General features: G+C 40.0%; 1 protein-coding gene across 2 annotated transcripts; it reads right to left on the minus strand.

The window, feature by feature from the left end:
* Nucleotides 1-1,675: 1,675 nt before the first annotated feature.
* Nucleotides 1,676-10,645, minus strand: LOC123119140 (mechanosensitive ion channel protein 2, chloroplastic). 2 transcript variants are annotated; one of them, XM_044538838.1, is made up of 13 exons: nt 10,275-10,645; nt 9,240-9,480; nt 7,452-7,609; nt 6,720-6,840; nt 6,538-6,632; nt 6,308-6,421; nt 4,937-4,997; nt 4,061-4,210; nt 3,883-3,993; nt 3,376-3,543; nt 3,187-3,300; nt 2,835-2,891; nt 1,676-2,631 (listed from the first exon to the last, which is right to left on the minus strand). In XM_044538838.1, the coding sequence occupies exons 2-13, from the start codon at nt 9,387-9,389 to the stop codon at nt 1,942-1,944; spliced, it is 1,989 nt and encodes a 662-aa protein (XP_044394773.1). In that variant the 5' UTR covers nt 9,390-9,480; nt 10,275-10,645; the 3' UTR covers nt 1,676-1,941. The 2 variants fall into 2 exon arrangements, with proteins under 2 accessions (XP_044394773.1, XP_044394771.1); XM_044538836.1 differs by having other exon boundaries at nt 10,254-10,645.
* Between the last annotated feature and the right edge of the window lie 2,387 nt (nt 10,646-13,032).

Raw genomic sequence — 13,032 nt, forward strand, 5'->3', positions numbered from 1 at the left:
TTGAACAACTCATTCAAAAACTGTTATATCATTGGAGTGCACACTGCACAAATAATGTGACCATTCTGCTTCCATTTTTTGTTTCCTCTTGCAAAAGGAAAATGAGGAAGAATGCTGAAAACATCATGACGTGAGTAGTTTTTTTTTTTGCGAGAATGACGTGAGAAGTTCAAGGACGTCCAGAGCAAAAAATACTCCCTTACTTTTAAGATTTATTCAATACTACCTAGGAATGTATCAGAGTGTACCTATGAATCTGAAGAAAGTACACTTGCTGTGGAACATAACAAAAGTAAAATGACGGGCTAAGTAGCGTGGCCACTACCTTGGTGTCACGACCCAAACAGGGAGATGGGACGGAGATCGGATCAATACCGGCATTTGGGTACAAGTTGGGGATACAATGAGATTTGGGGAGAGAAATCAGCAAGCAGGGGAGGGATACAAGAGCAGGAGGAGAGGAAAAGGAGCAAGGGTGAGAAGCTGAAGACTTTTTAATTAGCTATTTAGCTCTACATAAAACACTTAACAGAAAACGCACGTGCGAACAAACACTGGCCATGCTAGCAGCGACCGTCAAGAATAAAAGGCGAGAAAATTTGATCACATACAAGACCACATTCTCGTATAAAACAAATGCATCAGGTATGACAATTGATAACTAGATGCAGTTAAATCCATGAGAGTTTCGTAATCACGTCATCTTGATAGACAAAATCCATAATTTAGATCTCATGACCATAGGGCAATGCTGGTGACATGCGCAAGAACACAGTGGTGTGGTTGAAAATTTTATACATCAATTTTCATTGTTGACCTCTACGAATGAATGAACGACCCATCTTAATTACAAGATACCATAAAAGAGCTCTGAGATCTCTTCCTCTAACCAACGATTGTCAATGCTTCTATTGCAGCAGCAGCCCTGTGGGTCGAATCTAATTGAAATGAAAGAGAACTATATTAGCCTCACAAGAACAATAATAATTTATTGAGATTTTATGAGCATGATCATGAAGGTAGTATACTAAATTGTTTGTCATGATTTTCTGTTTTACTCCAATATTTCAGAGTATATTCCATAGATTGAAAGTAATATGGAAGAAAACGTATCTACACTCATAAACAAGGGACCTTTGACATCCTAATTCTCAAGGCAGGTAGTATGTGTTGGTCTGTATATATATTTTTTGTTAGCTAAGCACGCGATAAGTGTTGATCAAGTCGTTCAGAAACTATTTTAACATATCTTTTATCATGCGAGTACACTAAAAATCATGTGATCATCCTATGTTCATGTTCTGTTTCACAGTGAGAAGTTCATGTGTGTCCATTGTATAAAATAGTAAATACTCCGTTTTGGTCCTTAATTATTCCAGACTTGTGATTCAGAAATGTAAAACCATTCTACCGATCATTATATGTAAATGTATGTACTATGCCCCTCTTGAAATCGATCATCCACCACAGCATCCCTGTACTACATGACCACCCAATTCGGATACCATTTGCATGTCAAGTGGTATGTATTAATGCAAATGACAACGATAAACTCTGGAGAACTCAGTGCCCTTTACGCACTCTCGTTCTGCATCAAGCACTGCATTTCAGTCGGTTTGTAGCTGATGGCAGTGCAACATGATTCCGATATCACAAGAATACACCTAGACCACCAAGAACCAACATAAATCAACTTTATCTAGAAGATCGTTACAGCCAGCAGATGCACCATATGTACAGAATATTTCTCTTGTGACAGCGATCAATGCCTAAGGTACATTGGTTCCCAGAAATAAACATGTATTCATGCCCTTAAACATGGAAAAAAGAAGAGCTAGCTGTATGGCTGAGTGACTGATTGCATTTGCACAAGCGCACAAAAAAGGTCGGCTTGGTGACAAATCATTCATAGAGATCCGACGACATGGATCCATCACCTGTCTAGTCCGCCTTCTCTTGGCCTGAAAGTGAGTAGCTTTGACCCTTCTTCTTAGGCGACGAACCAGTGTCCTGCTCAGGTTCAGATAGCGATAGATGAGGGTTCATCCCTTCGTCGATTGGGAGTGTCCTCTTCGAGCCCTCGAGAGCTACACCAAGAACAATGTTGTCTTCAAAGGCAGGTCTACTAGATTCCTTCTTTGGTGTAGCAACTGAAGAACCATCTCCTTGTCCTTCTGATCCTTGGGCCTTCCCTTCATCGGTCTTGGAAGTAGTAGACGCAACAGGATCTGCCCATGGAGTTGTGGGAGATGGTATAGTTGTTTTCACATGATCCTTCTTCAACCCAGCATCATCTGGAACCAACTTTTTCTCTTCCTGCTTCTCCGAGTTGTTTAAACTAGAACCGTCAGGTGCATCTGACTTCGCCTCTACCGCTGATACACTTGCCACCTTTGCTTTCTGATCCTCGCGTGCTACTGCCGGTCGAGGAGGTTTCTTGTCGTCACTGATCCTTGCAGAAGTATCGATCAGGAGCGGACGGCCACGTGCACGAGGACTATATGTATCCTCTCCAAAAGGAATGTTGTCAATGTCTGCGTTGCCATATGATTTCTGAACTGTTCGGATCTGTGTAGCAAGCCTTGCCCTGTGGTGCCCAACTATCGTAAGAAGATCCAACATAACAGCTTCCTGTTGCAATAAGGAACATCAAAACAATTGGTACAACTGGTCCTACCTAAACTGAGCAGCAATTTTATTACAAACAATACAGGCCATCTTGACAAAAATTATGTATTTCTGCACACCACACCATGTATATGCTATATACACATTAATATGCCCCCACATATGTTGCAAGGAGAATATGTAGCATCAGATACAGAATAAATTACCTGGACATTTAGATACTCTTCAAAATGCGATGTCTTCACAAAGCAGGATATGTATATCTGCAGGACAGCACGATACAAGTTAAGATATTTAAGGATGCAAAATTTGGCACAATGTAAAACTGAAGACAGTGCTCTGATATTTCAAGAATATAAAAATTATGCATGCAAAGAAGCTACAATCTTGATACCAGTTGAACAATAAGAAATAAAAGTAACTTATTATGAATTTTCAAAGGGTTTTCAAAAAATCCTAGCCAAGTCAATAACTGTTCTACCAAACAGTCCTTTAAAACGATCAGCTATGACTTGTAATTAAATGAAAAAAATGGAATTGCTTAATATAAGAAATTACCATAAGAGCTTGAGTTTTTGGATCAATTTTTTCAAAGAATACTCTCCTATGCAGCTTCTGTTGTTCTATATGATGATTCTTGGCCAACACTTTCCTCATGTCTGCAACAATTATCTACCAAAGAAAAACAGAAAAACATGGTTAAAGTAGGTCTTAAGAGAATGTGTAGGATTTATTCAAAATTCTTACACCAATTTTTCCAGCATCCATGTGGCTTATAGCAAGATATGTCTTAATACGCCAATGGTTTCTCCGCGTGTTATTCCTCAATATAGACATTGTGAACTTATGATTAGGGATGTATATAGCTTCTCTGTCATCGCCTCGAATGATTGTTGGTGACCACAAGCCGACATGCTGAAAAGAAAATTACTTAGTTTCATGAAAAAATGAAACATCAATAATATCGTGTATAAGGGTGTGAGTAATATCAGTGCATATAAATAAAGGTCTGGTTATGGAAAAAAAATGCTAGAAATCAAATTACATAAAATTATAGAGATAGAATGAAGCATATAAATATTTGTATGAGGTTGTGGGTGATATTAGTTCATGAAATTCTGAATTGCGGGACGAATAACTATTTAGCTAGATGGTTCCTGTTTTCGTCCACAAAATGGAACAAAGAAAACAGCAAATCCGCATCATATGCTAGATGGTTCAAGGAAGTTCAAATAAAGCATACAAAATACTGACCTCAACAATACCAGATACCTCAACACCATCTATCTTTGCATTGATCCATTCACTCACTACAAATGGGCGGGTGGCATTGATCATAACACTTGAGAGGAAATTCGTAAAAATCTGCAATGAAAGACCATAGCTATCAGTACAGCACAAGCTAACACTATCAATAAAAAAAATGCAGTACCTCACGACCAGCAAGCGTAAGCAATACTGTCCCAAAACCTCCAGCAGTTATCCACTTCTGGGTATTGAAACCCAGCAACTCCATAAAGAGAGAAACAGCAGCAATCCAGATACCAGTATAAACAGCTCTCATGGTAAAATCCAACCCCATCTGCCACAAACAGACTTGCATAAGTATGGTTACAACAATGGAAAAATTTGAGGGACAACTTATATGCTATAAGTACAGCGCAATGTAAGTACTGGAAAAAATTGAGGGACAACTTATATGATACAAGTACAATGAAAAATACGTACTCCGGCTTAATACGATCAAATATCAAAATTAGCATCAGTTTCACTGAGAGCACTAACATTGAGAAAGTTTAATCCAAGATATCAAGTACTTAATGCAGCATCAGACTTATAGTATTCAATAATGTCTACAAAAGCAAAGAGTAAATAGAATTTCGAATAACAATCTACGCTTCAAAAAGAAGTATCAAAACCTCATTCTTTCTATCTTCATAAACTCTAACCTCCCAAACGGAATCGCTACAAAGAAAACCAGGAAAAAGACTTCTTCAACAAATTGCTATACAACCTTCACCCCCACCTCTCCCAAGTCTCATAGGAAGTCAGTAAAAGTGCTGCAGGATACTGCAGAAAGAGAATCCCCCCACCAACGAACTCCCATCCTTATATATGCTTATCCCTACAAACCCTTAAATATGCATCATATCCATTTACTATTTCCTTCAGAAACGAATGCATCATAATGTAAACTGAAATCCTGCTGATAGAACCCTTTATATCACTAAAACTGAAATCCAGCTGATAGAAGTACAGTAGGTATTCTGACAACGTAATCACTGTGACATAAGGAAATAATTCTTACAGCTCGTGTATCACTGGGGCTTCGTATGTCCACTAGAAATTTCTGTACCTGCTGAATCAAGCTGAGAGAAGATAAATTATGTTAGAACTGGAAGCATGGATAAAAAACTACCAAGTAACCCACTAGCCATACAAACAAGAGTAGATTTTCTACACAAAACATCTCAACACTTTCTGCATACACCTCTTTCTATGGCAGTAGAGCACTACAAGGAACTTTGTTGTCGAATATCTAGAGTAAAAAATATGTGCTGTAGCTCTCTAAACTGGTCAGGAGCAGTAAAATAAATACCGGAAGGGGGGTGTCATTTTACAAGGAAGTTAACACGTTCTCTTTCCTACTTATAAAGGTTGGAGTTGGTGGTGAGTTCACATATGGTACCAACAAATGAATAAACAAATGCATTTCTATCCACATGTGCACCACCAACCTTTCGAAAGACTTTAATAAACAAATGTACCTTGACTCCCATGTCATACATAACACAAATAAACAAATATACTACTCCCTCTGGTTCAAATTAACTGACGCAGTATTAGTACATACTAGAGGGTGATTGTATAAACCCTCAAAAAAAAGTGGGTGATCGTATAGAGGATGCATCAATTAATTTGGATCGGAGGGAGTACTACTTTAATGTGAGAACAGCACTCTTGTAAAAGAAACTTAGGTAACAAATGCGGAAATGCGACTCCACCATAAATCACGCTCATGGTTTTAGTTTCACTTCCTGACAAATTCTTCTAATTCTATATGGAGTACAACATAAGAGAGTGAGCAAATTGCAAAAAAACGCGACACTAGACTGTGTCATCCTACCCAATTCATGATCCTGTGCAGTGAACTTATTCATGCCTATTCTCCATGAGTTGGTCACGAGATATTATGGGTTTCACCTCTAGCCTACCCCAACTTTTTTGCCAGAGCCATGAGTTGTTGTTGTTGTTTATTAGTTCATTTCAACTGGGTTGCTTCCCCTTTTGTACAGACAGGCCCCAAAAACATCAGCTAAAAGAAAGAATGGATTTTAGTATAATCTTACCTAACTAAATGCAACCAGATCTTAAATTATTGGATTAAGGCCCAAGCAAAGCAACTAATAAGTAAAACAGATGACTAATCATATCAGCTAATGGCCCACGTCTATGACACCTCAACCTGATAAACCAGTTTAAGGTATCCACTTGCTACATAACAAAACTGATGTTGAGCTAGAATAAGAGATTGTCAGTCGCCTAATTCCAAGATCCGGTAAGTGCGTTTGCATCAAGAAACAGAAACGCTGCCATAAGCGTCTGCGTGATTATATCATCAAAAATATAACTTGCGAACAGTCATTGGGGCTTTTAATTAAGAGTGTATCATTTGCACCTTGTCATAATATATGCAGTAGCCAGGACGGTCGATAAGGATCTCACAAATGTCAAAAGGCGTGTTTTAACAGCTTGGCTTGCTGCTGAAGGCAACACGACTGGATCCAAACCCCTGTAGGATAATGTGTGAGCAGAAGGGAAATTCAGCAACAGACCTAAACATTCTGAGGAAGCAGTTTCTATCAGATAGGTGCAAGAAATAATCGTTACTCTCTGCTGTGCCTATACCTGCAGATAAGTGTTGCCCCTGTCCAAAGGAGTAAAGGTTGAAGGTAGGAACTAGAAATTAGGTATGTAGGGCTCTTTTTCCAGTTACCTCCATGCTGCAAGGGACATTAAGGAAGGCTCTGATTGTTTAGCTGCCAATAAATATAAGGTTAAAAAATCAGGTTGAACATAAAGGCACATACATCAAAACGGTTTCTGATGTCCTTCACTAGAGGCAAAAAACCCCATAGAGCAAATACAATTATTCCAATTGCAGGTACCACGAGTGCAGTAGCTGGATTTGCAAGTAAAGTGTCGCATGACCTGTCAAAAGAACAAAAGAAGCACCTTTTAAAAAGTGGCAATTCAAGCATGAACTGACTGAAAACAGTATAAAATGATAAAAATATGACTTCAAGAACGGAAAAACAGGACAGCCAAGAGTCTACTGAATTATCTATGGGAGCGCACAAGACTACCACCAAACTATCTTGGCCAATATGTTCGTGCATTAACTAATACTCCCTCCGTCCGAAAATAAGTGTCGCTGATTTAGTACAACTTTTGTATTAAAGTTGTACTAAATCAGCGACACTTATTTTCGGATGGAGGGAGTATGTTTTAATTATTATCATTTTTGAAGAAGAAAAAACCATTATACAGATGCTGTAGCATCTTCAGGCATCCAATCAGCACCCTAGATTTTTCATTATCTTAACTTCAACTGTCAAAGATGTTGCCAGGTACCAAGCACAATATAGTTGTTACATGTTCTGCTTTACAAAATATTTACTGTGAGATTCCTTCTATAGTCAATCAGAAATTGAATAATCCAGATTAGTGTCAACTGGCAAACCACTCAGTGTAATCATCCATGCAAACTATCCAAGCAATCTAGAAATTTCAAAAGAAAATTATGCCATGAGGGGAGCTACCTATTCAATACTAATGACGCACTCTTCACCAAAGGAATTTCCTTCAAAGCAACTGGCAAGGCAAAAGATCTAACACGCAAGGCCCGATATCTATAAGGCACATAAAGCATGGGCATGTAGTTCCTCCCGGACGAGTTATGCACCAAGGAATCTTGCCCCTGCAAGGCAAACAAACCATATTTTTTTAGATAGACAATAGCAATGTGGGAGAAACCCAGTGTGACATCAGGACTACAGTACCGACCCAACCTAAAATGCATAAATATATTATGATAGAGCAACAATGGTGTTCGACAACCCTCCACAAATTATGCATCCAATTACTCCCTCCGTCCGGAATTACTTGTAGCTCAAACGGATGTATCTAGCTCTGAAATATGTCTAGATACATCCATTTCAGCGAGAACTAATTCCGGACAGAGGTAGTATCTTATAACAAATGGCACCGCTCAAATTTTAGTCGATGAAAGTGAATTACAGAAACCTAGTATAACTAAACTGTTATCCAACATAGGCTAAAGTCATGGAATACATGTGTATTGGAGTATTTTATCAACTGAAGAGCTCCTCTGTTCCTAGTGTGAGGCTTTGACTTATGTCTCCAAGGTACAACATCTGAAACTGATTTGCTTTCAACAATACTACTAACAACCTATAAATAAATAAAATTATGGAAGATTGTCTGGTGCAGTCAAGTGTCAGTTTTGTATACTCAAGCCAGTACCGGGATAGGTATTAGCAAACAGAAATGTTCTGTGTTCCAGAAGACATGACCCTTGCACACCTTAAACTGACATGTATTCATGATGACGAGTATGTTTTATTAAAGAACAGAATCGCCTAGTCAACTAACGCAATTGGTGCCATCACAGGCAAATTCTTGCCAGCTAGTAGTCGTTCAACAGTTAGCTCTCATTTCTCAACCTATTCAGATGTAGGTTAACTTTAGTTTACAAAAGGATCTCTCCATCTAAATCATCAGTACAACGGCCTCCATTTTACTCGAGCTGTAGCTGACCTCAGGAGGTGTTAGTATGATGGCTTTCAACCTAAAATGTTCCGATTAAAAAATATATGTCAACTGCGGGAATCACGAGTGCATGTAATCCAACATTTATACTCTCTACCCCTACTTTAATGCTTTAGAAAAGATGAAGTGGTTGTGCCATGTGATTGAATACGGTATGTATGGTCATTTCTCGTTAACTATCTATCAGATTTAGTGTTTTCAGGCCAATGGAAGATGTATAATGTAGAGTAGTTTTGTGAAACTAATGTATAGAAAGAAAGATCTACAATTTAAGAAATTTATGCATGATTTTGACAGCTCAAATGAGATAATAAATATACAACTGGAATGTATTACTCAGCATTCGCAGAGAAACAAAGGGTAACTTCACATTCTTAGTCTGATATCTTCTTAGATGAAAACTGAAACATTAAAATATTTGAATGAATAGTGTAGCCAGCCTTGTCTGGTGCCCTGTGAAAGAGAACTGGATGGGATAGCTCATTCTTTCTGACATACATTTAATACAGCTTCCTATTCTGGAAGACGTGTTCTCTTTTGTTAAACTGACAGCTACTACCTTTACACTAGGCACAAACAAATATGGAAGTATACTTCACACTTGCAAGGTAATAAATATATGTAGGAGAACACACACACTAGCAATTACTGACTTGTAATAAACATGATAAAAAGAATCGCCTAGACCTCTTGTAACAAAAAGAATAAGAAGAATGTTTGAATGCTGTTAGCTTTGGAAAGGCTGAAAGAGATCATACATAAGCAAGTGAAGGAAACGAAGTGGATGAGGGAAAACGTCGCATCTCCACACCAGCTATTCGTCGTACTCCACAAAAATTGTGGGTTTGGCCGAATCTGTTGGTAGCAGTGACTCCTTGGAACAGCTGGGATGTTAGTCCAACCGCCATCTTAAGCACTGAAGGAATGCAAAATGTTCACATCAAATGGCCGAGCTTCAATCAGTAGCTCCTCATCTGTTGGTTGTGCTAGTTTATGCCCCTGGAAATAATTTAAAAAAAAGGAATATGATGAGTGTGTTTTCTGATAGGCTTGGCTATTTGGTAAAATTATGGGCTTACACAATACACAAAGTTCGTAGATTTTGAAGCTAGTTCCAAATCAACAGAATACACAAAGTTTTGTAGATTTTGAAGCTATAGCAGTTGTACCAACAGAGAGAAAGAAACTCAATCAACAGAAAATTCATAGGTAATATGAACTAATAATGTGGTTTGTAATTCCAAAACAAATGCGATGTGAGATTAGTGCAATTAAATTTTTGAGATGTACAAAGATACCACGAGAGTAAGTGTACGGCCCAAGTCCAAGCAAGGGAAACCAGAGTCAGCAAGCAGACTCAACTAGCACTCGGTAGAGCCGAAAAGACCATATTATTATTACCAAATCCGATGCTAACGTATTGCAATTGTTCACCTCTTTTGTCACACAACTTGAGTTAAGGAGAAGAATGAAACTACCGCGCAAGACATGATCGCATACATCATTACTTAAAACTGAAGTGCAGATAAGAAGACCGGATTTCAACACCTACGACCACCTTATTGTACAGATTGTAAAAAACTGACAGCAATGGGGATTTGAGGTATCGGGTTCAAATCCATGAAGGAACCAAAACTGAATATGAACATTATTCCCCCCTGCCTAACTAATTCCTTCTCTTTTGCATCAGCACAGCGCAATCAATTAGTGGCAAGGCAAACTGGATGAGAAGGAATATATGGGTGATGTCAACAGGAGTAGCAGAACAGTACAGGCGAGTTAGGGTTCGTCACCACAAGAGGAGGAGGGAACCAGGTCGGGGCAGATCTCCCCCGCTCCGCGCCAGTCCAGTAGAGCCGGCTGCGGCGGGGAGGGGGGGTTCCTTGGGGGCGGCGGCGTGGTTCGGTGGGAGGCGTGCTCGGCGAATCGGGGGTCGGGAGGAGCGAGGGGTTAGGTGGGGATTGGGGGGAGATGGCCAAGGCGATTACGGCCCTCCGCGCGCGCGGCGACAGAGGGAGCTGGGCTAGGGGACGCCCACGAGAGCGACGGGGAAGACGAAGGCTCTGCCACGCACGTGTAGCCTTATCGGCCTCGCGAGTCGCTGCTCTCTCTCCCTCCCTCTCTCTCTCTCTGCGCGTGTTGGCGTGCAGAAAGAGGGAGGGAGGGACGGACGGACGGCGCTGGTGGTGGTGGACTGGAGCGGGGCGGAGGCGCGTGGGTTGCGTGGGTGAACAAGTTTCTGTTTTCCCTTCTCTTCTTTTCTTAATTAATTTTATTAAAACAAAATAATTTTCATACAGAACTTCTCAAGGATTATCAAAATAAATATTAATCTTTTTGCCTTGCATGGATCTAAACGCTCTTAGGGAGTAATACATGTCTCATTCATATCATAAAAGTCAAAGTACAAGTCATGTAAGGCCGACATGACATAATTGAAAAAATAGCAAAACATCTTTAAGCTTAGCACTAACACCCGTCATCTGCCTCCGGCACCACCACAACAGACACCGAAAAAATAAAATGACCGATCACCTCCTCAACTACATACGAAGCAAAATAAGTGAATCTACACTCTAAAATAAGTGTAAATACATCTGTATGTAGTGGATTAGAGCGGGGCGCGGGCGTGTGTTTTTTCTAACACGGTACTGACAAATTAACATAAATTGCATACGGAATTTTTGAAGTATTAGCAAAATAAATACTCCGATGTGATTATACCCTAATAGGAATTGGGGATCATTCGTGTTACGTTACATACGAAATCCAACAAAAATTTGCAATCAATGATCCAATCTGGACCAACAAAATCCAATAAAATTGAAATATTGAAAGAACAAAAATCTTTGCTCTTTTTCTATGATGCAATCTAGACCTGGGAATTCTTCGGGCCCGGCCGGGCTTCACAACGCCCGACCAACAAAATCCCAAGCCCGGGCCGGGTCAGGCTTCACAAATGCCTATTTTGTTTTTTTTAATAATAAATAATCTATTTTAGGGTTAAATAATACTTCCTCTATAAACTAATATAAGAGTGTTTAGATAACTAAAATAGTAATCTAAATGCTCTTATATTAGTTTACGGGGGGAGTACAACCGTATACCTATTATTTATTTAAAATTCGTAAAATACATGTTTGTCGGGCTTTTTTCGGGCTTATGGCTGGAAAGCAAGGCCCAAGCCCCGCCCCGCCGCCACCGGGTTTCGGGCCGGGACTGCCGGGTCGGGCCACCCATGTCAGGTTTAATGCGATCAAACAAACTCAACTCATGTAGATTTCTTTTTGCCGAAAAACATATGATGTATTCATCCTCAAATCATAGGGGTACATTGAACACCAGAAAAAATAAAATTACATCAAGATCCGTAAACCACTGAGCAACGACTACAAGGACAGAAGCGAGCCGAAAGTGCGCCGCCGTCATCGCTCCTCCCTCACCGGAGCCGGGCAAAAAATGTTGTAGTAGGTAGTCGAGAAGTCGTCGTGCTAAGGCCCAATAGGACTAGCGCATCAGAACAGCAACTGGCGTCGATGAAGAGTAGCGTAGATCAGAAGGATCCAACCTCAAGAAACATGGGCATAGACAAACAACAAACAGATCTGGGCAAATGCACCAAGGACAAATCCGCCGGGGACACACCGGAATGGGGCTAGGTGGGGAGAGCCTTATTCCATCTTTAAGAAGCCGGCACCATCTCTCCTTCCCGAGCAAGATACAAACCCTAACAAATCTCGAAGACACATCTAAAAACTCATGTAGATTTGAAAGAGCATACCGTCCAGATCCTGCATTTTTTCCTATTTTAGTGGTCTTTTACAACCATGTGAAAAAAAGAGTCTGTTGGTTACGCGATTGCTTTATATCTAGATTCTAGGACTGGTCTTCTCTTTTCTTTTTCTTCAACATCACCACTGCACTTCCCTTCGGACTCGACTATGGAGAACAGTTTATCACAACCAATGTCCTTCCCTTGTTCAAGCCTTTGATTTTATTAAGCACGAAAGTTTACCAATTCAGCACTGGCCAGCCATCGAACATGAAGGTTTCACAAATCAGCAATGGTCGCACTGGCGGCGTGTTTCGCTGCTCCTGTAAAAATAAAGTGCCATTGCACCGCAAGGATATTGGTAGCCCACTTTAGTGTGGTGAAATCATATTGGAATGTCATCAACTCTATGAATGGAGCAGAAGGTGCCCTCGAGTGTTATCGATGTGTTCATTGGGGAGGTGATGCCCCCACTGGCGATGCATAGGTCCATGTAGAACTTTAGACGTCAGAATGACTGATAGTTTTGCCTTGTTGATGGATAGTTTTGCCTCCAACTTGAAGTGCTTGACAACAACCGCATATATTCAATAAGAGACAGAAGCAACCAAAAACAAAACTAGCAGGATTAGTTAACACATGGCAAAAGAAACCAAAAGGTATTTCTTATCTTTGGGATGTTGGTTTTCGGTTGAACACCAACTACATTGTGCCATCACAAAAGGCAACCAAAGGGCTTAGTCATCAAGAGCCATCGAATGGCCATGAATATTACAAAT

The sequence above is a fragment of the Triticum aestivum genome, chromosome 5D (genome assembly GCF_018294505.1).
Source record: "Triticum aestivum cultivar Chinese Spring chromosome 5D, IWGSC CS RefSeq v2.1, whole genome shotgun sequence".
NCBI classification, from domain to species: domain Eukaryota; kingdom Viridiplantae; phylum Streptophyta; class Magnoliopsida; order Poales; family Poaceae; genus Triticum; species Triticum aestivum.

Coding starts and splice junctions, on each gene's coding strand:
- LOC123119140 (XM_044538838.1), bottom strand. CDS start 9,389: ATGGCGGTTGGACTAACATCCCAGCTGTTCCAAGGAGTCACTGCTACC. Junction 7,610..9,239: donor CGTTTCCTTCACTTGCTTAT/GTATGATCTCTT, acceptor TTTGCCTTGCAG/GGGCAAGATTCCTTGGTGCA. Junction 6,841..7,451: donor GCGTCATTAGTATTGAATAG/GTAGCTCCCCTC, acceptor TTCTTTTGACAG/GTCATGCGACACTTTACTTG.